General features: G+C 41.2%; 1 protein-coding gene across 2 annotated transcripts in view; it reads right to left on the bottom strand.

The window, feature by feature from the left end:
- LOC119728767 (cGMP-dependent 3',5'-cyclic phosphodiesterase-like) overlaps positions 1-24,561 on the bottom strand; it is a 118,443-nt gene that overhangs the window by 55,404 nt on the left and 38,478 nt on the right. For both annotated transcript variants that reach the window (XM_038201146.1, XM_038201147.1), the window contains exons 3-6: positions 22,580-22,669; positions 20,483-20,586; positions 15,678-15,787; positions 5,493-5,548 (exon numbers count right to left, since the gene is read on the bottom strand). In XM_038201146.1, coding sequence (XP_038057074.1) covers positions 5,493-5,548; positions 15,678-15,787; positions 20,483-20,586; positions 22,580-22,669 — 360 coding nt within the window. The remainder of the gene's footprint in view (positions 1-5,492; positions 5,549-15,677; positions 15,788-20,482; positions 20,587-22,579; positions 22,670-24,561) is intronic.

Below are 24,561 nucleotides of genomic sequence, written 5' to 3'. Positions count from 1 at the left end.
ATCGTGCCGTCTGCGAAGCCTTGAAAAAATGTCCTGTTGCTGGTCAGAGAGATATCGGCAATGAGGTGATGACTTGATGAAGTCCATAGGGAGCCCTGCCTTTCACTCTTCATCCGTTACAATCATTGGTGTGCGTTGGTGCATGTAGGAGAATCTCACAGGGAGAGCCATTCGGCCAGTCCATTTATTTTTCCACTAGTACCGTCCCAAATATTAGATTACTCGAACATCAACCGCATTTTGCTGGTTCGAATATTCAGGGAGAAAAATAAAAACTATGTACACACACACACGAGTGGAATGTTATTTTAATTGTAAAACTGTGGCGCTTTATTGTCCGATGCCACCTTTTGGTCGACGGTAACTTTTTGGTCAACGGCAGTTCATTGTTCCCATCCTTTTAGCAGGTTAAAACCCTTGACATTTAACATACTTTGGCCGGCCTAGTGCAAAACACTCCAGTGGCCCATGCATAGTGAAGCAGCACACAAATTTTAATTGGCGCACTTTGCGTACAACTTTGAACGACGCGGCAGGCTGTTGCAGCTGGTGAACTGCTCAGCGAGTTTCGAATATTCAAATATTTGGTCAAATGCAGTTTGGAAAAATCAAATTTTAATTTATATGGCAATGGACAGCCCTAATTTTCACAATACTGGGATGGTTTCACTGTACATGAAACGGGTACCATACATTAAATTGGATATACACAATAATTAGTACCAACACTAGATTATAGAGGTAGAGATTATTATCAAGGACTTCTCATAAACTCAAGTAAGGCGAGCTGATTAAAACTGCTCAAAGTGGTGCCCATTGGGAAAGATGGACCAATGCATCATTATGATACTACATATACCGGTACCGGTGCATTGTAATAAGCTTCAAAATGGTACATATTAAATTTGTGGCATTTGGATTTGTTAAACTTTCTAATTGAGGTTTACCAATCTGTGGAATTGCCCATTTCCTACACAAGCACATTATGTCTTGTTCAGATGTTTTTACTGTCTCTTTTTTAACCAAAGCCCTGCAGATAGGCAGAAATCATCAATGACACTTACATACCTGTATGTACACGTAGGTACACACTGTAAAGTATATGTTTTTGATGAGTTGCGCATGTAGCGTAACCGGTACCTTTAGCACAAGTCTAAATAATTTAAAGTTTAACTGTTCGAATGAACACTAGTCTTTATTGAGTGCATTATGAGCTTTACAGTGAATAAAGATGACAACCTCAGCATGTACTGTATGCTGAAGATCTGTGTAGTCTTTCATTATTATTCATTTGTTTTAAGTGCTGGTAGCTAACAAGTTTAATTTTTTATAGAAGTAGCTAATTATGACACTAGCCAAGCACAAGCCCTAAGCACAGGGGAAAAAAATCCTCTCCTACCCAACTCCGTATCTGATATCCACTGCAGCACAAATTATAAACCTGGAAATTACCGGTGTATGCACACTGTACTCATAACCCGCCCAAAAAAGCTTGTGAATTTTTTTTCTCTGAAAGGCTCATGGAAACTACTGATTTATTTATTTCCAGTCCTGTTAAATCATGAGATATAACTACAAAGAATTGTCTTCAATATTTCCTTCTAACCAAGATAAGCCGGCTAAGCTTCTGTTTACACTTCTTACACAATTTTTGAAGGTACCCTGTGCACTGTACTTGCACTTTTACTACTGGACATTTGGTGGCATTTTCCCCCCTTATTTTTAACTAGTAACCTAGTTATGGATCCGATGAGCTATTACCAAGGCGGAGCTTCTAAAGGTCAGAAATCATTCACTGTCAAAACGAATATTTCTGGCCTTTGGTCAGTCTGCAATATTGACTGAATAAATTCACGCTGGCGATATATCTAACGCTTGTTCTTGACACTGCGGCATCAAACCTGTGCTACGCAACATTCGGCATTTTGGGTGACAAAACATTTTAACATTGGGAGGGGGAGGGCCACTTTTTCTTCCTGTCAACTGGCAAGAGCTGAAAATGTACCTCAGATTGGTTCTCGCCTTCGTTTTCTTCAAATCTAAGACAGTTTAGATATTCCTTGTGGTCTGAAGCATATTGCATGCAGCATCTTAGGCCTTCTTGGCCACACCAGGGCAGTTTTAAACACTGTAATGTTCAACTGTGGAGGAATCCTTGTGCATGAGCTCAAGACACAGTAGGGAGAGCACACAAGATGTACTCATAGGTGTTTGTACTTGATGGACAGCAACCATGCATGAGTGCATACAGTACATGCACGTGTGGCTAGTGCGCAAAGGCATCAATTGAAGAAAATGAAGCAAAACAAGGGGTGCATAAATTACAGCGCTTCATTGCTTATGGGCAATGACTCGAATGGCAATCATTACAGGAATAATTAAGATCAAATGATCTTTACCAGCCATTAATGTTCTCAGAGATCTAAATTGTAAAGTTAATGTACACCACCTGCACGCTGCCTTTAGCTTGGTACATTAACTGCAGTCAGGTTATTCACGTTGCAGTAAAGACCAGTTCATCACACTTTGCAATATGTGCATATGTACATTACATTACATTCCCCATCGTTCCATATACCGTATGTACGAGTGCCTACAAGATTCCCTTTTTCTCCCAAATGCCAACAGAGCAGCTGACTAAAACTTGCAGGAGACAGTTCAAGCCAGGTGTTAGTATTGTTGGTCGTTCACTGTACTTTCTCCCCTTATTCAAGCACTACATGAGATTGCAAAAAGTACAGATAGCACGACTTACCTTTTCTTAGTCAAATACTCGCAGTCTACGATTCCCAAAAATCATGGTACAAAACTCAGTGCATGTACCAGTTGGCCGTTAATAGAAAGAGCAGTAGTCTCCACACTTAAGTCAATACACGGAATGACTCCCTCCCAAGTTGGTCCGATGATCGGAATCTTTGCTAATGATGCCCTTTTCACTCTCTGCAAGGAGGAAAATTGGATGTGTGATGGACACCGCCCCCGGGGCACAAGACGTTTCTTTGGTTTGGGCGAGCACCCTCCAGAGAGTGAGTGGGAAGCAGAGAAGCAGACAAGACAGGCAGTTCAAGAAAGCTCCGTTGGTCGGAAATGTTATTTTCCACTTGAGAGATTTTCAGCAAGGAGATAGAAAAGAATTTCCAAGAGCGGAGGGAGTGTTTTGCAGTCAGTGTGGAGGAAGTTGGTGAGTCCAGGATGTCTCATCCACACTACCTTGCCCTCTTCAGTCGATACTGAGGTCTCTATCAGCGACGCCCGGGGGCAATTCGGCGATTGATTCCCCACCGCATGGGCCATTTGCTGCCGTGCTGTTAGAGAACCCCCCACGATCGTTGCCTTTTGACGGAGGGGAGCGATGGTGTTTCAAGACCCGGAGGGGCCGGGGAACATCATCAGCGAGAGGGGATGTATTACATCACTTAAGAAAGAAATAAGGGTTAAATACATTCTGCCGACAAATGGACAAATTGAGGAAACACGAGGAGGGGCTCGGACACATGACTAGGAAATCGGAGGATGAAAATGAAGATGGGCACTTCGGTTGAGTAGGACTCCAGTCTTTAAGTGATGTTCCTACAAACTTGATGGCCTAAGCAAAGATTATCAGCAGCACTGGGCAAACACAGCTCCAAGAAACACTTGTTTGCTCAACTAGCAAGATTTCATTCCATTTATTTTTATTAGTCACTGATGCACGATTCAATCAATTGATCAACATTTATTCAATTCCCAGACTGTTCTTGCTTTGAGTTGGAAATTATATGTATGGTGATTGAGAAAGCTACTCAGCTTCTGCAAAAGTTGTAAAAATGCTAATTTATGGGGGAAAAAACTCTTAAAAAGGCAACTACCCCAGGTACATTTATGTGTATCCTGCTAGGGCATCAATTCTTTCCTCTATCTTGACAATGTTTTGGCAATAATTATGAGGGGCAGTATCAACCAAAATAAACAAATGTTTGACAAGAAGCTACCATTTGTTATGATGTGATCACTTCAAGGCCAACACTGACAGGATTTGAATCTGACACTTCTTGGCTCACAGGGAAGAAGTCTAAGCCATTGTTTCTTTGAAAGTCTGTAATTTTTACTATGTATCAGCAGGATTAAAACTCTACTGCCAAGGAAAAAACTCAACCATGACAAGCAATTCAAACAAACAAACAAACAAACAAACAAACAGTTGTTATTTAATGACTTTTCCCCCCAGTGGAACTTTTTCAGAAAAATTACTGTTTTCAATTTAAGAGGGAAAAAATGGACATGTGCCATGCATTTTTGATGGACATTTTTTTAATGAAAACTCCTAACAAATGTTTGTCAATTGTTCACTCACTGACTGTGTAATCCAGACATTGTTTTCAAGGCCAGTGCCCGTGGGTGAATGCTCTGCTGATTATCAAAAGTTAACAAATCAATCCACCGTTTATTTCCTGTTCGCATCTGCGGTGTGCTCTACTCATCCAAACAATGCAAATTATTGCATATATTCATGAATTTAAAAAAATTCCCAGAGATGCCAAGATCATACAAAACCTAGTCGTGTGACAGTGCGAGCCGCAAAGGCCGAAATTAAAAAAAACGGTGGCGTCCGGGGAAATTGGGCACAAAATCGCCCGAGTGTTCCCCAATGTGGCGCCCTTCGGAAAATATCAAGTTAACATTTAAGAATTTCTTTAAAGTTGACAAATTATAATAAATCATTGTCTCCACTGATGTATCCAACTACAGGTTTGTTAGCAAATTATTTTCTTATTTGGGGACGTAATTTAACAGGGTTCTTTGTGCACAAAATTAATTTGATATCACGCCAAAATAAAATTTGTTTAGTTTGTTACAGGTACGTAAACTCGAGATTTATGAAGTGGAATTTTTAGAGCTTGATAAACTTTCATTACATGTACTTGAGGTAAAATGTATTTGAGGTAAAATGTTTCCTTCAGAGCAAGGCACCATAGGCAAAAAAAAATGAAGTGTGCCACGTTAGGGGGGCACGCCGCATTAGGGGACATCAACAATATCGGTAGGAATATGACGCCTACTGTACAGCTGCAAGGTTACTGCAGGAGTGCAGCGCTGATCATAATCTCATTATCGGGCCATTGGCTGGCCTTGGGGACAAGGTTGTCTCTTGCCACGCTTCACGCAGAACCGAAGTCGCCAAAAACGCTTTACCCAAAAAACACAAAAACGTTTCCGTATTTTGGTCCCTAAAACAACCCCCAAAATATATTTTTAGAACAATTTAGCATTGTGATTACGATTGTCCGGCGTCTGAGCAAGTGAATTGACTATGAGGCATGAGACTTGGTACGGTCAGTCTGATATTCCTGATTTCTTTTTAATTTAATTTTATTATTATTACTATAATGGAAATTGTTGAGGGAACACACCCCTGTTCTCCCTGTAACACTTGATTTCACAATTTCTTTCTCTGCGGTATTCCCTATTAATTCACATCCAGATTGATTGAAAACAAATTAAATTGTACTCACCACAATAACGCCCACCACCCTAGTGTTGTCTGACTCCACTATAGGGAAACAAGCAACTGTTGAACAAACACAGAAAAAAAAAGAAATGTCACTCAGCTAAAAAAACAAGAACGTGACTTGCTTTTTACAAACTGAAAATTGTCTTAAAATAATATCTTGATTAACTGCAAATCCATCCAATTAAATTCTCCCAAGTAGTTTCTTTTCATTTATATCTGATAGATTTTGCGATGATTGTTTGTTCAATTTGATTGAGTGCTCAGAAATTCAATCAATATACATCAAGAAAATAATTACAATTGTATTTCACTGGTCACGTCACTCGTTCCAATCAAATCCACAAGTATGTTTTCTAGCATGTCGCAAGCTCAGATCATTCCAACCTTTTATACAGTTGAGATTTGAGGTAATTTTTTTTCCAAGGCTGATTTAACAAGAAATCCTTGTCCAAATTTGCTCCAGGAGTTAAAAAAGAAATTAGCATTTATATTAAATCCGAAGGTGGATGTAAAGCAAGGCATTCTATTTTTGAGGCAGACATTCATGTGTGAATGTCAATCTCTTTCTGTTGCAAGGTTGGAGGGAAATCTGGCTGAAAAAAGCTAATTTGCCAAACTTGCCAAATCTCGTTAAATTAAAAAACTGCTCGTCCACAGAATATGTAAACTCCCGTCTGTGAATCGTGCCACGTACAATGAATTAGATGGCTCCGGGCCTCGTGAGAATTGGCAGTCCATCACCGGCGAAACATCCCGGATCCACTCCTCACGATTAAAAAAAAAAAATCCAGGAAAAATCCTTTGGAAATCTGCAGGTCACGTTGAGCGAAACAAGCCAAGGAAGAAGAAAGATGAGAAAAGAGACAGTTCTAATTCAGGAGAGAGAGATGGGCCGATGATGATGGTACTTGTAGTTTTTGGTACAATTCTCTGACGACTTGGTGAACTACATGCAGCTATTCATGAATCATGACTACACGAGTCATCCAGTGAGTGTGTAACACCCAAACTATGCGACACGCTGGGTCCTTGTATCGTCGTTTACTATGTGTGGCAGTCACAAAATCCGATTGATGTGCAGTCCCAGGACCAGACCATCAACAACTGATATAAGGCCCTTGAGTCATGCCGTTTTTGACACTCCGATACTCATCATCACAGGTCTGCACTTTTTTTCTTTGCCCTCTCCGTCCGGGGCGTCGTTGGCTTACTGGCTGACCGTGATACACCAGCACTGCAAACACACGCACGTACTGCACCCGACACGAAATAAAATCCAGAGTATCCAAGCCAGACCAGTCCAGGGGTTTTTGAACTTTAAACTAAAGCACCGATTTGAAGCGCTTTTAACAAACTCATTGCTATCCTCACTCGCTCTCTCTGTCTCTAGCTCCTCTATTTGATACACAAATTAAAGATCCGTGAAGCGGCCAAATTAGATTATCGGCGACTATGATTGGATTAGAGCTGCACGGTGGGTCTGGGGAACATGTGTGCCGTGTCCCGCTTCTGCGGTCTCAGACGCTTACGCCACTGCATCAACCCCCGGTAATTTTCCCTCGTCCCCTTATATCGCGAGACGATGACGGTGGTGGGCGGTATGCCAAACCACAGCGATGCCGAGAAACGGTTCAGAGCTTTCTGAGTGGTTACCAGCGTCGACCGACACACTGTGTCTCCTGTAGGACCCCCCCCCCCCCCAAACCGCCACCACCTCTTTTTATTATGGAGATAATAATTTCATAACTGCAAGGGTTTCCAGGCGTTACTCGCAATAAACCGTCGCTGTTGGATCTCCTAGGGCTGTGGCCAATGCTGATATTTGTGTGTGATGAAGGATGGATAAATGGAGCAAATTAAAGTAGCCCGCTGTGAGATATGCATCTAATACCACAAACTGTTCCATGCTGACAGATGGATTATTCTGGCATGGTACCGGCATTAGCTGAATATGCAACAAAAATTGAAATTCAAAACGTAACACCTTTTAAGACAAGCGCATGTACACATCTACAAACAATCTTCGTTAAATTGTCTAAAATTTTAATTCAAATTAGAATTTAACGGCATGTTTATTGCCACCGTTTAAATCTGTTTATGCATGAGATGAGAACAAAATCACATTTCAAAAGAAACCCATTATTTTATCCAATAGTTTTTTTTCTGTAAATTGCTAAAAACAGAACACCCTCATCTCAAAGAAAATGATTGTTTTATCAGAAAGGTTGAAAAAAAAATTCATAAAAAAAAAAACATTTTCAGACAAAGCTTTGGATATAAAATGGCAGGATTTAAATTACAGCACCGAAAAATTATTTAAAAAAAAAAAAATCTGAAATAACATTCATGTTCAGGGAACATTGATTTTTTTGCACCTTATTCAATATGTACATGTAAGATTTACTGATGTACCGGTACGCCTTTGAAGTGGCAATTGGTCTTTTTTTTCTCAAACCGGAGTCCTTTAACACTGGCAACCAGCAGGCCCACGGGCAAAGAGTTTGAATTAGGTCAGATTATGCATGTAGGGTGCCCCCAGTTAAAATAATCATAAGAAAAAAGAGAATGGGGCTTTGGAGAGCATTCTCCAGACCCGCCAGCAACTCGGCTCAGCGTTTGTTTAGCTGAGATTTTCTGGAGGCTGCTGTAGTGATAGCACCATTCTGATGACGGGGAAGGGGGAGGGGGGGTGAGGGGGTGCAAAGGTCCAGACAGAAGCTCATGATGAACACGTTAAGAAAACAAATGACAGCGGAGAGAATGGAGCCAGCGGTGTAGACGGGTATTCAGACTTGAGACTGGGAGTTTTGTGGGTGAACACTAGAATGTGTTCTTGTATACGTGCGTTGAGGATTATCCATGGGCAAACGAGTGATTTTCACAAAAGCGAACTTGGTTTCCTGTGGGAAATTAAGTAATGTATGACTGGTATGGGATGCAGTTGGGTAGTGCAGAGAGAATCATTCTGGAGACTTAAGGAGTTCTCTCGAGTGAGACACTAGAAGGAAAAGGATTTCTCACTGCGAAATTGGTTTCGTATAGGAAGCAAAAGACTCTTGTGTGGGGAGGCAGTTGAACTTACATGTAGGTAGTGTGGATGACAGTCTGGGGATTGGGGGTGGGGGGAGGGGGTGGGGGGAGGGGGGGGTTCATGCATAGTGTTTTTACTCTGAGTATGGATTGAAAGGCTTCAATTAGACTGAATCAAAACAATGCGCTGTGATGCTCAAGCCCCTAAGCCCTACAAATGGCTTGCCATCTCTTGTGGGGACTGCATGATATTTCAGCACACTGTATGCAACTTAGAGTTAAACTGCAGTCAATGACCAAATGCAGTACAATAAATTGTTTCTTTTGTGTGCATTCTCGGTTTATTTTCTTTTTCAATTTAAAACAACTAAATAGCCTAAGGCCACAAAAAAAGTCTTCGGTTTCTGGTATGGAGCTTGCCCCAAAAGTGGTGTGGCAACGCGGCTATTTTTTGTTTTTTAACTCTTTTTTTCCTTCAAATGTCGGCTGATGACTGCAAATGGTGCCCGACTAAATTTAGTGCAAAATATATGGGAGCCCAAAGAGGCCACATAAAGCTTACACTCAATCGTAACCCCATCTAAAAACACGTTAAAATTGTGCAGAAGCAAGATTCCAGTCAAACCAGTGAGTTTGGCGGTTTTGAGACATCATCTTACATTGAAAAAAAAACACTTTTTCATTTTGCCGACGCGCATGGCTACGACGACGCGCGCGCAGACCAGAAACCGGAGCCTTCTTTTTTTTGGCCTAACGGAATCAAATTTATTCAGATGAGGAATGTGGGGAGCATTTCTGCTTTTTTCGAAAGATTAGAAATGAAAGACAAAACTGACATCCGCACTTGGATCAGATGGTCGGTAAAAAGTAGAGCTCTGTATAGAGAGGGGAAATGGAACAAATTTACATACATGTACAAAACATACATGTAAGGCTATCAGATTAGGTGCTACCGGAACCCCCAACAAACAGAATCAAAAGGGCTCATAAATGAAACATGGCCAATCAAAATTCGCGGCCGGCTTTTTTCTTCTGAGTGTTTGAGCTCCTCTCCCCAAGTTAATAATCTGATTCTTCCAAGAGCGGCTTCGATCGATTGGCGGTAGGAAAGTTGTTTGCATAGGCTGGGGACTGTCCTTTCCATGGCGGAAATAAAAATACAACTTGTGCGGCAATAATAACGGGGAACGACAAAAAGCCGCACCACTGCTGTCAGTTTTTTTGTGGACGAGTGGGACGTTTTCTTGTGAATAAATTAATTTGAATGCGCACAGAGTCCCTGGAGTTTTTCTCGAGTTTTTATGGGTATTTTCAGGACAGCTGGCTCAGTACCATAATTGGCATCTGACATTAAAGGTAGAGTACATCATTTGTCATTTGTGCATTTTTTTTTCGTTTGAAGCAACCAAAGTGCTCAAAACCTGATGAAGTTTTAGCTCAGTGAATGCTCTATATTCCGAGAAAACAATATTCTAGGATCTCGATTTCAATTCAAAAGTTGCCAAGTCATGTTTTGAATTACGCCCGAAATCAGCGTCTGGGACACGTTCTCATTCAGCCGATGTCATGCACTGAACCGACGAATTATAGCAACCGCACGCACACGTGTGTCGTGTCAACCCTTGCACACACCCATTCAGGGCTTTGCCGAATTAAAAACGAACTACATGTACTAACGGAAATTTCCAAAAATGCGTCGTTAGACACATCTTTGAAAATGACATTCTTTCATTGTTTTCTTCAAAATGACAGCATGCCAGAAAGACTAATTTCACAGGGAGTTTAGTGCCATTTCTATCTTTAAACCAAGTATATACTTTTCAACAATAATTTTGTCAGTTAATTACTTTTTGGATGGCTGCAATGATATATTACTCTACATGTACCTTTAACATTTACCCAACGTGCAATGTGTTCGGTGCAAGAGGGTCGCGGTACACCAGCGTACATGTCAGAGGGTGTCGACATATTACTGTACTTCACAGCAGATTGTTTTTCCAGTTTCCACTTATGAAATGAATGAAAGGTGTAGTGATTGAAATGACACTCTTGAATCAACGACGACTCTCGTTATCTGGGTTAATGGAGGAGGCTTTAAACATGGATGTTAGCGTATACCCCTAACCATACTGGTCCATTCCCCGGATTTTTAGAGGATTTTGCAGTATTGTGGAAGGAATAGCCCTCCCACAATAACTTAATATTGTGGACTGATTACTCTAGCAAATTAAAGAACAAATAATGCACTTTTTGGTTTACAGCACCAGAGTGGATTTCGGAGAATTCAGAACTGTTCCTTGCAAAATGCCTGAGGAGTTAAGGCAAATGTGTATTTTGCGAAATGCACAAATTGGAAAGTAGTACAGTACACGTACAGTACATGTGTATGAATTGAGATGTGTTCGGCAGTGCATCTAAATTGGTTGGGGGGGGGGGGTGTGTGTGTGTGAATGTGTGTGTAGAAAATGACAGAGGCAGAGATTTGTTTAATTTGACCAGTCTGTTAATGTTTATAGGACGGAGCCAATTAGAAACACAAAGTGTCACGCAGCTCGTGTAATCAATACATCAAACGTGCCACTTTGGGTGGAATCGTGCAAGGAAGACAACTGAATGGGGGATGCTGGATTTGTAAAGGAGACAGGAAATTTTCTGTTTAGCTCAGGGGAAAATGAATTCATCGCACAAGTTCCACGTACACCGGCGATGGTTTGAGGGAGGTTAGCAAATAGGCCACCTGCAAATGACCGGTGAGGAGAAATGAATGATGGCATAGTACCATTCATACCTTTATGTTGCCAGGGGTGTACCTCTAAGAATATGCTTCACATTACTGAATTAAAGGTAGTGCCTTGATCATGTCTCCTCATATTTTTTCAGCCATACTCACAAATCAAATTAACGTTCAAATATGTTTAAATGGAAATTTTACTGTACAATAGGTTGACCCAATTAACTCAATGTTTTGTTCACATGCACTATGTTCTCTCTTTATTTCTGTCACGCACGTGCAAGCCATGTTGTATTGAGGATAACTTTCTAAATGTAAATTATATATTAGGTTTGCCTTTCACTGAATTATAAACACTATATACTCAATGTGTCCCCCCCCCCCCTTCCCCGAGTGAAAGCGAGGAAAAAACACTCGGGCGGGACTCGAACCCACGACCTCGTACTTTCTAGTGCAGGCGTCTTAGCACTCCTCCACCGAGCTTGCGGGATCAGTTGCCTGGTTCGAATCTGATGTAGCAGCAGTTCCGCTATGAAACTATTCATAAGATGGAATTTGCGTCGCAGTGATGTACATTTTTGTAAATTCTAAATGTAAGCATTTACACACACATGTAATTAGTCTGCACGCTAACTTGGCTGTGTACATAATTGCTTTCAAGTCAATAACAAGTCAATGTATACAACTCAAGGGACAAGGGACACAATGATATAGGAAAGCAGTGGTCAAAGCTCACTTGGAAAAATTATCAGTGTGACGTGGTCAAGAGGGATCAACAACACAAATCTGAGCATCATTCAGAGACTGGATTTATCAACAGGAATGAATACTGTTGGCGAAGCAGGATATTGCGTACTTGAAGCCCCAGAACAGGAGGCATGACAAGGGACAGACAATGTGTTAATGCACAGGAGTGGAATTGAACAGAGGAAGGTACAGGGAGAGCTGGGTTGATGATTGATCGGATATCGGGGTGATGTGAATTTCAAGCTCTAATGTCTTTCTACACTGTTTTCTTAACTCAAAATCTTTGCGCTGGATTAATGTCAAAGTCTTTATTAATTACATGTCGGTGCTCCGTTCTTCCTTATGGCATTTCGTTGTGGATGTCACTTCAGGGGAGTGTTAACCAGTGTTAAAAATCCAAATCTGGATCCAACATCCAACATGCCTATGCCACCTGATCAAAATTCCACCTGTAAGTGGTGAACACATCCAAAATCTTTTTAATTCTCTATCACCTCATCATAATACTTGTATGCAGTCATTTCAATTTTGATCTTTTGTGCTGCTAAGATAAGAGTGTAAGAGGTTTTCGCTTCCAAACCATAACATCTTACATTGTAAGTCTTCACTTGGCACCCTATAAAGTCCAACAGAACCAAACAGCAATGGCGCTGAATCCAACAGAAACCAACAACTAAAACAAAAGGTCACTTGGTATTAACTGCTCAGATCACACAAGATTCAACAGAAAATTGGCTACAGCAGGATCTTGTTGGATTCTGTGGGCAGGTGTCAGATTATTCCCTCTGTTCCAGTCTTGGGGCATTTAAATACAGATTATTGGTATTGGAAGTAGGTCAGGTGAAGCAACTCTCGGAGCATTAAGGATGGTTAAATGACACCAGCTTATGCCGAAATTGGGTCAGGCTGCAATGCCTGCCCTTTTAGACTTAGGCGTAGGTGGGATGAGGTGGTGGAGAATCGTAATCAGTAGAGAGAGAGAATTGAGGCATGTGGGAGTCAAAACATTCAAGCCGCATTTTCTGGGAGCACATTTTACATGTATGTACACGTACCGTACTTATACTATGTGCAACAGACACAAAATGGACAGAACATGTGTTAATGGAAAAGCTTCTTGCAGAGGAATTACCTGTCTTTTTTTTTTGGTTAGCAACAGAGTGAACAGGACAAAAAGGTCACTTCTCTGGCAGAGGATGCGTATTTTTGGTGCATTTTTACATGTATAAGAGACTTACATGTACATGTAGAAGAATTTTAAATGTACAGTGTATGGTGTACACATGCTATTGCTGAGCACAGTGGTACCGGTACAGTGTAAATTCAGGAAAAACATTTCCACTAATATCTGGATACTCATCAGAGCGGCGACTCAAGAGAGGCCATCAGTTGGGTACAAAATCTCTGATTGAAAACAGGAACTATTAAACCCTTTACATTTGTACATCCCAACGTTATCCCTTGAAAACAGGAACTATTAAACCCTTTACATCCCAACGTTATCCCTTGTACTGGTGGTCAACATAGTCTTTATATTTTGCCTATGTACGCATGATGGATTTTAATACAAAACTGAAAGACATGCCAGGAATTTTGGAAAGGTTCTAGAATTGCCTCTAGACTGTATCTCTGGAAAAAGGTTTTAATTTCGACAACAGCCACTGACTGTCCAATCTGCCAATGTCTGGGTCACCTCGGGGGCAATCCAGAACTTCTGCTGCTAAATTGGAGATTCTTAACAGACCAAAAAATATGGAACATTCTTTTATCTTAAGAAAGACTTGAAATGATGAGTTCTCTTCCTGGAGACATGCACTTTCATAGTCCCTTGTTTGGATTAAATACAAATTGCTCTTGCTCCTGTGCTTTGTTTGGTCTTACTGCATGTAGGCTTGCAGATCCAAAGGATGTATTGACAGTCAAGTTAACTATTGATTCAACGTACCGGTACATTGTACGTATGAAGACCTAACATTACAATTACTTATTCATTACTACAGTATGTACAGTATACATGTAGGGACACATACACTGAACTTAACAGCAGATTTGATGTGGTTTTTTTTTTTAATTTAATAAAATATGAACATCCATTTTCCACATGCAGACCAAAACCCCTGCATTTAATAAACTATAAATGCATTCCAAGTGTGAATAACATGCCATATGAAACGGAGAAATAATATCTTCAAAGAAAAAAACACATAACTTCATTAACCGCAACCGCCTAAGTCCAGAAAGCCCTACCGGCCAACAAAATATCAAACTGAAACCAGAAATACCGAGCCATATAATAAAAAGTCCCACAAGCGGGAAAAGCATGGATGATAGTATCTCTCAGACTCATCAAGCCACGAACAGGCCGGAGGGCCCTATAGACACACTGCCCCTGATATGCAGCTGATAAGCCCAGTCCCTTCTACCGACGACACTCAAACTGCAGTAACCACTGCGCGCGGAAAACCCTGATCGCAATCGTACCCGGCAATTTCCCGGCAATTAAAAACGCGACTGAGCCGCGGAAGGCGGACAAGCGCACAGAAGGAACAAGAAGGTGGAGGGCTTGGGAAGGTTACAGGGAAAGGATCATTTTGAGAAATCATCTTGGGGATATCGGAACCAACGGGAGGACGAAGTATTGAGTTGGATGTAATTAAGATGGTGAGATGGAATCACAGCAGGGGACGGCTGGGGGAATGAGAGAGAGTGGAATCTCGTCGTGAAGAGTGTGAACGTTAGAGCGTCGTTTTCTCTCTCCAAGAAATCTAGGGTAAATAGATGCAGTCCCTGTGCAGCCTAGCGCTGGGCTGCCGGACCTGTCTGGGGTTCAAATCACAACACAACTGTGGTGAGACGGCTAAAACAAATACCGGTACTGTGTGACATCAAAACATCCAAATGGCATGCTGAAGGCTATTTCATGCTTTTATTTGATTCAAGCAACAACAGCTCGCATGCAGGACACTGGAGAAACTGAACTATCACAGTTTTCAGCATCTATTTTAGATTAGTACCGGTAGGCCTACTCCAGCCCTGAATTATGAGTACGAAGCCACATTGAGTGTATTTTAACAAGTGTACTTCACGGAGGGCCCTAATAAAAAATCAGGAAGGATGTTACCAGATAATTACAAGGAATGGGCCTTTTATTTAACAAGAACTCTGCCCTCAATCAATGGATATCCGAATCACAATACAATGTTCATGTAGATGACAGCCTGTTAAAAACAGGATTCAACAGCTCTACACAACAAAGGGTCTTTCGTTCACTACTCAGATTTCCAAAATCAAACAGAACATTACCAAAGTTTGGATTCAGAAGAGTTGGGGTCAAAGCAAATGCACAATTTGTGTGTGGAATTGTAGATCCATCACTTCAAATTCAGCGATTACAAGACAGTAGCATCCCTTGCAATCATTCTCAATCCTTCAGCTGCCGATTGGCAAAGCTTCAAATTTGTTGTTAGTCTGAAGTTCATGATTATTCATGCTGACTTCCTTGAAGACATGACGGCCTAACTAAACCAGTACAGAATCCAGTGTAAGCAAAAGACTGTGGATAATTTAGAATGGATAAAACCTGGATAACTCAGTAGACACTAGAAGCAGACGTTCCATCCACCCACACACACACAAAAATTGGGGGGGAAACTTTGGGAGAAAGAAGTTTGTTCCTACCTCTTCTGTTTTCAGGGAGCGTGGGTGACGTGCTGGGTAACAGTCCACTCAGAGGATCCTCAATGTCTAACTCCCCAGCTACTATCAGATGCCGCTCTTCAGTGCATTTCCTGAAGAAGAAGTTAAAAAAAAAAGAACCAGAGGTGTTAGGAAAGTATGACTGTCATGCAATCGTGAAATGAATGCCTGTGAGAGATGTATATATGACAGTGCTGAAACTGGATACTACTTTATTCAGTGGGGTTCATGGATCGCGTTGTGGCCTATGCGGGGTTTGGTGAAGGAGCACAGCTATTCACACCTTGTTAAAAATCTGACCATGATGATATCGAATACTTGGTTTGGGCTACCCAATGGACTATATGCGATATTCGGAGCCTATGTACACATGCATTTCAACTTGACAAGGATGGCATCAATATCATAGCTGCTCCTGAAATCATAACATGTGGGGAACTAATAGTTTTGGGTAAACGTCTGAAAGTAATGCTAGAGTGGCGTAAACAACTGTCTAGGAATGCGACTGACGTCTGTTCATGTTTCCCCCAGGCAGTATCCATACATGATAATGAGTTTTATTCAGATATTTAAGTTAATACATAAAAAAATCGCCTTCAAAATGCACATACACCATCCAGGCTACACCGCCCAACTCAAAAGAAATTTTATTGACCTATCGTTTAGTGTTGTAGGGCTTATCAAAATGGTCTTGTTAAGTACAGGCAGCTACCGTTACGTTATAACTTTTAAAGATGAATTCCATCTTATGTGCACTCAGATTTCTTGAAACACTAGTAGATGCCACTCACCACATTACAAAAGTACTTGGCCTGAATATAGAGCCTTGAAATAATTCTATTTAGCATTTTTTTTTTTTTTAGATCTCCTAGGGTATTCGACAGGGGAGCTTAAACCGGCCACAGGCAATCTCAAGTACATGTAATATGTTCCTGCTGATTGTCCTCGCATTGCCTGCGCAAACAGTGCTCTTGTTGCTTTTGTATCGGTTTTCCCGCAGTAAGTGGACGTTTTACCGGGCCGCTTCTGGTCATTTGCGCAGGGACTTGAGGCGTGGGGGGGGGGGGGGGGTGGGATTGGTAACACAAGGAGAGGGAATTGGTCAACACACGATGCACAGGCAAAATCTGAAGGAGGGCTTCAGAATGAATTAACCTATCGCAGTAGAATCGCGTCAACGCAGCTTGTGAAATATTATCCAATTACATGATATACATGTACAAATGGACGCCAAATGCGCAAAATCTGAGACAAACAAAAATTAACGTACAAAATTCCATAGGGTTGTCTAAGGGGCGTGGTTAACTCGCAAACGGTGATAGGTCAATTAGGGCCAGGTCCACAGGGGTAAAAAGCAGGTGGTTAAAAAAAAAAACCCATTAATACAAAAAAAAAACATTTTCCAAGGAAGTTTGTCATAAATATATATATCTGGAACGGTTTCAGATTCTGAAATGTTAATGACATCAATGCAAGAATGTTTTGTAAAATTATTAAAAGCCTACATGTAGCCTATATTTGACAGGCATGTAAGCCAATCTCAATACAACAATCCCATGGATGTGAGATTTTCATTATAAATATTTAACAGCTCATGAATTTTCCAAGCCGAGCCCCAACTTGGGAAAACAAATTCGCCATTTCGCTGAAATAGGGCAGAGTCATAACTCAAACACCATTAATCATTCAAAAATACCGGTAACATGCGCTCGTGACACCGTGACCATGTTCTTTCATAATTCTCTGCCCGTAGGGTAAACTTTGGCCGGTGCTGTGCTTTAACATGCTTTTTCTCAGAATTACGGGCTTTCGGAGCGGGATTTTCTTAATGAAAATATTACAGAATTGAATGAGTTTGAATGTACCCGGATCAGCAGGCCTGCATTAAGTTACTTTGCTTTCGTAAAATAAAGGACAGAAATGTGAATCCTTTTAGTACAGCTGCACATTAGGGGGTAAGTAATGCTCTGTAAAATTGTGAATGATGTGACATGGATAGCCACTGGCAACACATTTGTTTCCTGTGTCGTTTCTGCAATACACTATACCTTGTATTCTAAAGCATAATGGCAAATGTTCATGAATTCCGTGCTGCTACCATTTTTGTTCTCACAAAATATTTGATTACACTTTATAACATCAGAAAATAACAACGTGCAAGAAAAATATTCTTGCTATCTACATGTACTGTATATCTTTGTCAGACAAGGGCCCAATTACGTGTACATGGAGCATCTATACAGTAAATATTGCTTCCCGGTAACCAACAAGAGCTAATAACCAACAGTAATGCGTATTTATTGCATAAGATTTTGGCTTGCAGGTTTGTGCTAATCAAGTATTTTTAATTGTATCAAGTATAATTACTTGTTTAGCAGCTCAATGGCATCAGCCCCTGGACATCACAAGCATAATGAAACCGCTAGCCTTAGAAATAAAGTACACGTCGCTGCAGTTGGTTTGTCCACTTGCCGAACAATTTTCATAATTCACTCCATGGCGACAGATTCAATCATGCTTTGTAATAATTTATGAAATCATAATTTGTCGGAGGGCTTTTTAATCTATTGGATTCCGTTAGTGGGAGCTGGTGAATGGCGTTCTTATTGCCTGTCCTCTGGGCAAAACTCGCTGGGGAACAGGAGGGGGAAAAACTCCAATGATAAATGTGATCTTTAATTGCTTTCAGAGTCCAGCCGGGAAATTGTTTGCTATCGCAAGAGGTCACAGGAGGGCAAAAGGCACATCTGCAAATTCTTTTCTACGTAAACAAAAATACGGAGGTAATTAATCACACAAAAAAGTCAGAGACATGAGATGACAGACAAATTCATCCGAAATTGCGCCCACATGTTATGATTTCTCTTTTGGGTAAAGAAAGAGGCGGCATATATCCCCTCGATGACGACAATGGAGGGGGACTATAGTCTAGTCTACTGGATAATGACCCACCCTTTCCAAAACAAGCGAACGCAAATTAAATCTCGGCAGCTCGGTGGCGCGTGAAACACGAACCGCTTTAATCCGGGGGGATTATGCATAAAAATTAGGGGGTGAGGGTTTCGCGGTTCATTAGAGCATGGGCGGCCAGATGGGAATTGGCCCATCGTCATCAGGGCCGCTTAGCGCAAAGCACAAATCGGCTGGGAACCGGTCGCATGCAACATACAATGCATGACATCTTGGATGGTACCCTGTTTTCGCTCAGCGAATGTTTTCTGTGATTAGAAAGTGTTCATTGGAATTGGGCCCTTGGCTACCAGTATTGATCGGCGAGTGTTTACGGATCACTCCTGCTACAAGGACACAGACCAAAGATCACTGTACTCTATCACACCCCTCGCCCCGACCCTCATCAGGCAGCCAAGTCTGAATCTGCAGACTGGGGCTGCTAGCAGACGTGGCAAGATAGTGCCAGCCATCACTTGTGATGGTGCTCCGCGACGGATTCCTTATTCATGAGAATTAACAGGGTTGACAAATAACGTCCCCGTGCCTATCTTGCTCTCACTGATGCCTTAGTACAGAAACTGTGGATAACACTCCCACGCATGTGAATAATTACTCAATCAAGCAGTGGTTTCCATCAAAACCTTTCATGATTGCTCAAGAGTCTTAATCTTTAATGAGAAAGCTTTCCTGTCTTCTTTTCAAAGCCTGAAGTGTGAGCCTTCCCCAAGGCTGCTCACATGTATTTATAACAGTAGTGTCGTGTGGGGCTGCACTGACTCAGGTCGCACACAGTCATGACAGTGTAAGACACACAAGCCTGCCTAACTCCCTGCTTTAATTATTGTCTTCACTGGGCAAGTTCAAATACATGTAGGCTTCCGTGTGATAAGGTTTATTCTCCGGCTTTAGACATGCAAGTCAATTGAACACTATTTTCTGGTAGCAGTTCTTCTGAAGCGGCTAACCAGGCCTGTAAGTGCTTCGTGGTAAATTGTCAAAGCCAGGTAAAATTAAATCGAGTTAAAATTTGTACACATATGTACATGTGTACATCACACCATAATCTTACCTTGGTATTCAGTACAAAACTGTTAACTAAATGTGTGTGCGTTCTTCATTTGTTGTAATCAAAATCAATCACAAGTCTACACAATTGATCACAAGTCTATCACTAGTTTTTTGAAGTTATCAAAAGTCAATCACAAGTCGTTACAAGTTAATCATAAGTCAGTCAGTGTCAAGCTATGTGGCCAAGACATTCAAATGAACCGTGACAAAGGAACCGGTATTCCCCTGTCATTGTTCATCACCTGTTGCTTGTGATTTGACTTGAGACTGACTTGTGACTGACTTGAGACTGACTTGTGATTGACTTGTGATTGAATTGTGATTGACTTCAGACTGACTTGTGATTGATTTGTGATTGACTTGTGATTGACTTGTGATTGGGCTTGTGATTGACTTGTGATTGATTTGTGATTGACTTGAGACTGACTTGTGATTGACTTGTGATTGGCTTGTTATTGACTTGTGATTGGACTTGTGATTGACTTGTGATTGATTTGTGATTGACTTGAGACTGACTTGTGATTGACTTGTTATTGACTTGTGATTGGACTTGTGATTGACTTGTGATTGATTTGTGATTGACTTGAGACTGACTTGTGATTGACTTGTTATTGACTTGTGATTGGACTTGTGATTGACTTGTGATTGATTTGTGATTGACTTGAGACTGACTTGTGATTGACTTGTTATTGGCTTGTGATTGGCTTGTGATTGACTTGTGATAATTCAATCACACAACTTGGGCTTTATGTGTTCCCGTTACCTACCCAGCTAGGCCTGATTTGGGTAGAGTGTGCACCACTCCTGCTAGGCCATCTTGGCTGACCAATGTCCCTGTTGCAATGTCTAAGAGATACACCACCAGATCTTCCTGTGGAAAGTCAACAAAAACGGGCAAGAAAATCAGTCAAGTGAATGTGCTGATAATTCAAAAAGTGCCCACTGCATTTAACCTACAGGTGGATTTCAGTGCATTTTGTTTTTAAATAATCATTGAAGTTTGAAATGTATGCGTGCAGCTTGCAAGCTTGACAAAACTGGGGGGAAGAAGACAACGAAAGTGAAACACACCCTTTGAATAGATGGGTAGGCCTACACCGCGTTATGGGAAAGTTTTTTATTGTTAGGCAAATTAGGACCGAGTTATGGGGACTTTCTGCTGTCCCCACAGCATTTTCGGTCCCCACAAATACCTCGTACAGATGAGTGTATGTACCCGCAATTACAGAACAAGAATGTCCGTGATTGTTGAGAGCAACTGCACCGCACCTGATGCACTTCACATTGACCCTCTCAAGATTTTGCACTAAACCCACAGCTCTTCTATGCCCCGCTGTGACGATGCATGAAACTTTGATTGCACACAAACGTCTCAATGTCTACTAGAAAAGGTAACTGACATTTCAAGAGTTTGTAATTATAAAGAAAACAGAAAAGGGTACAGTCTGTTTACATGTAAGATGTATTAATTGACAATAAAAATATCAACGAGTGCTGTAGCTGACTTCAAACTATAAAATAACAAAAATTGAACGAATTTCATTGAAGTTACAAAAAAAAAATCCTCAAGGGAGGGGAGGCTAATATGTCGTAATTGAAATGTCAGAGAGCTTTGATTTCGTCAGTGAGTGGTTCTTTGTCAGTGTCGTGACATTCGAGATACATTCATGGGATGGATGAGGGGAATTAAATTCCGGCTCACGAGCACGAGCACGTAATTTGTGCCAGGCGATGTCGTGCAGACTTGGCCACTTGCCACTCCAACAACAAAGGTGGGATTTTGGGGTAAAATGTGGAAAAGGTTGGTGGTTATTTCTGTTTCACAGGACAATTTGTCTCCCCGACATGGGTGACATAAATTCCACAAACGTACCGGCAGAGAAATCCTTCTAGGCTCCCCAACTTGTCTGGCTTTATTTTGATGAACACATGACTCTTCATTGATGTCAGCTGTGCTGTTTTGGAAGTTCCACTCTACTCTGCTCTGTTCTGTGCCATAATTCACAGAGCTTCTATAAGTCTGTCTGCCAAGTTTTGATCTCATTCACTGCTTTTTAAGACTTTCGTCTTAGCATAGAAAAGTGGATGGACTTCCTTCCGTAGAAGGCTTTTAGTCACATGGTGCCTTTGTGTGTGGCTAGCGAAGAGGAATGTGCTTGTCTTTTTATCAATTCATGCTTGCATACGATGATGCTTGTTGTAGATTATGCAGAACTATTTTTGCAAACCAGAGTTGTAAACAAGTCCATTTCGAGTTAAATCACAAGTAAGGTAACAAGTAATATGGGATGAAAACTGAAAAAAAAGGAATGTCTTTATCACAGTTCATTTGAATAGCTTGTCGTTCAACTTGAGACCAGATTATAACTTGAGACTACATTATCTGTCATTGACTTGTGGGGGTGTGCATCGGAACAAGGTACCCGAGTACCCGACCGCTGATGTCAGGAACCAGTTCTAGATTATGGGATCGGGCACCTGTAACCAACTTTACAAATTACAACGTAACTTTTCAGACAAAGAAAAAAAAAAAGGTTTGCATGCCATTTGTGGGTGATTTTCTAAATGAAAGCCACGCTGTATGGAAATGCAAAACAGATATCACCTTTATGTGCATTTTAACATGCAACAGATGCTCGCAAAAGTTGCAGTTTGAACGGTAAAGCTATGAAGCCCTTTAGACAACTTCAAGGATTTGAATTTTGGGCTGGGTTTCTTTTACGGGTACCTGCGTTTCACTTCAATAGTGTACCCCATTCCCTATTGACTAGTAAGGACTTGTCAGGACTTGACTACAAAAACTGTGTTGCAAACTCAACCCAAATTTTGAATGAACCATGAATGGAGGAAATATGGACACTTACTGTGTTTTCTAGTGTCACTCCGATTGCGTCCCTAACTGCCTCTCGTAACTGTTCCCAGTTGGTGACTCCTCCCAACCTCAGCAATATATCCTGATGCAGAGAGAGAAAAAAGGAAAATTGGAAAATTGATCAAAAGAATTCAACAATTTCAAACATATTGACAGTAAGTGGTAATCACGGCTTCTTGTAGAGCATGGAGCTCCTGTCTCTACCACACTGATTAGTAACTAGCTGGGTTAGTGCAGTTTGATTATCTCGTCTTTGGGGTTACCTGCTGACTGGGATAATACCCTGTTCAGGATTTAATAATATCCTGTATGGGGTATCTTGTGTTTTCAAAAAGTGAGGCAACAATTCCCCGCTTTGGAGTTATTCCCCATTCGGTGTTGCCTCATGTTTGCTGGTCATCTCTGGGTTGGGAGCACATCAAGTTTGAAGTCATTCTCCTGTTTTGGTGTCTACCCCTACTTCGGATAATCTCCTGTTTGAAGGGTCATCTCCTGGTTTGGGCACTTTTTTTCTCGCATTGGGGCCACCTCCTGTACGAGGGTTATCTCCTACAGTGTATTTTGGAGTCATCCTCCGATTGGGTTCCTCTATTTGAGGGACATCTCCCGTTTGAGGGCTGTCTCCTACTTGAAGGTTATCTCCTCTTTGAGGGTCGTCACTTTATTTGGGGCATCTCTTATTTTCTGTCATCGTCTAATATTGGGTCTTCAACGATCATGCAGACATTTCTGCTTTGGATTTTCCCCAGATACTGGTATGGTCACGGTCTGATTTCATATGCCACGGTCTGATTTCATATGCCATGGTCTTCTTTAATGAAGTCTGTGGCTTTCTCAGTTACAGTTCTCCATGATATTCCTTTTTTTTCCCCTTGGGAATGTGTGGTAATACTCTCACTGGTGCGTGGCCTGATACGCAACATGCCAGTCATTGAAAAAAAAATCTGACACGACAGCTTCACGGTCATTATTCATCACATGTTTAACGGAGAAATGATGTTTATGACATATGACATTATACAAAGTGGAGTTGTTGGTCAGTCACACCGCCGTTATCTTTTGAACTTTTAAAAATCCCTGTCTAAGGGACCAAAACCAAAGATTCTCTTGCAGCAAATTCCCTTCAAATATTTACGAGGCATTTTATTCATATTTACCGATATATTAATACCATTGAAAATTTCCCACCTATTATTCTAGCTTCTCCTGATCCTTCAATTCTAAAACCTGATTATAAAAGACAGCACCTCCCACTTTGAGCATTCAAATAATCCATCTTAAGCTGTGGCAATCAGTTTGATGCATACATGTATATGTCCAGTTGTACAGGTGTAAACTTCGAACAAGTGAGAAACTACATTAAACTCCCTGGTGGCAATAAATATGTACATTCAAAATGCAATCAACGGGCAGAATATTCCTGATAGCGATCCATTTCTCTAAAGTGCTGGGGTCATCGGGAACAATCTGCACACCTTTTCATTTGCCGTTCCTTTTACTGTCAGATCACAACGAGAGAGAGAGAGAGAGGGAAAAAAGCCAGTGGATGCTAATTTTATTGGCCGTGAATTGAGCAGGTTCTATGTTGACTCAATCAATTTGAAGGCATTACCGGGGAATGCTAATCGGCGTTTGGTCGGCCGGTGTGTGATCTGTCAGAGGTAGTTTATGCCACGTCAGTCTGAGGGAGACGGAGGAGCAGGGCCAATAAATGGCCGTGTCCCACAGGGATCTTGGAAAAATAATTGTTCTCCTCCATCAAATAGCTGAGTGAAAGACCATTGAACTTGATTACTGGCATGCTCTAATGCCAACACATATGTCAGGGTCAGGGTAGTGCATGTATGTTTATTCTCGTTTTGACGTGTCCTGTCAAAACCAGATGTTACAGTATTTACATGTATAAAACGGGTCTGCTCCTTTTGGCATGGCAGCCCATCCCCTCAAAAAAATTAATTAATTAATTAATATTCA

Source organism: Patiria miniata, unplaced genomic scaffold, assembly GCF_015706575.1.
Source record: "Patiria miniata isolate m_02_andy unplaced genomic scaffold, ASM1570657v1 HiC_scaffold_20, whole genome shotgun sequence".
Taxonomy (NCBI): Eukaryota; Metazoa; Echinodermata; class Asteroidea; order Valvatida; family Asterinidae; genus Patiria; species Patiria miniata.
Note: the sequence above shows the minus strand (reverse complement) of the source record. Positions and strands in the feature narration are given on the sequence as shown.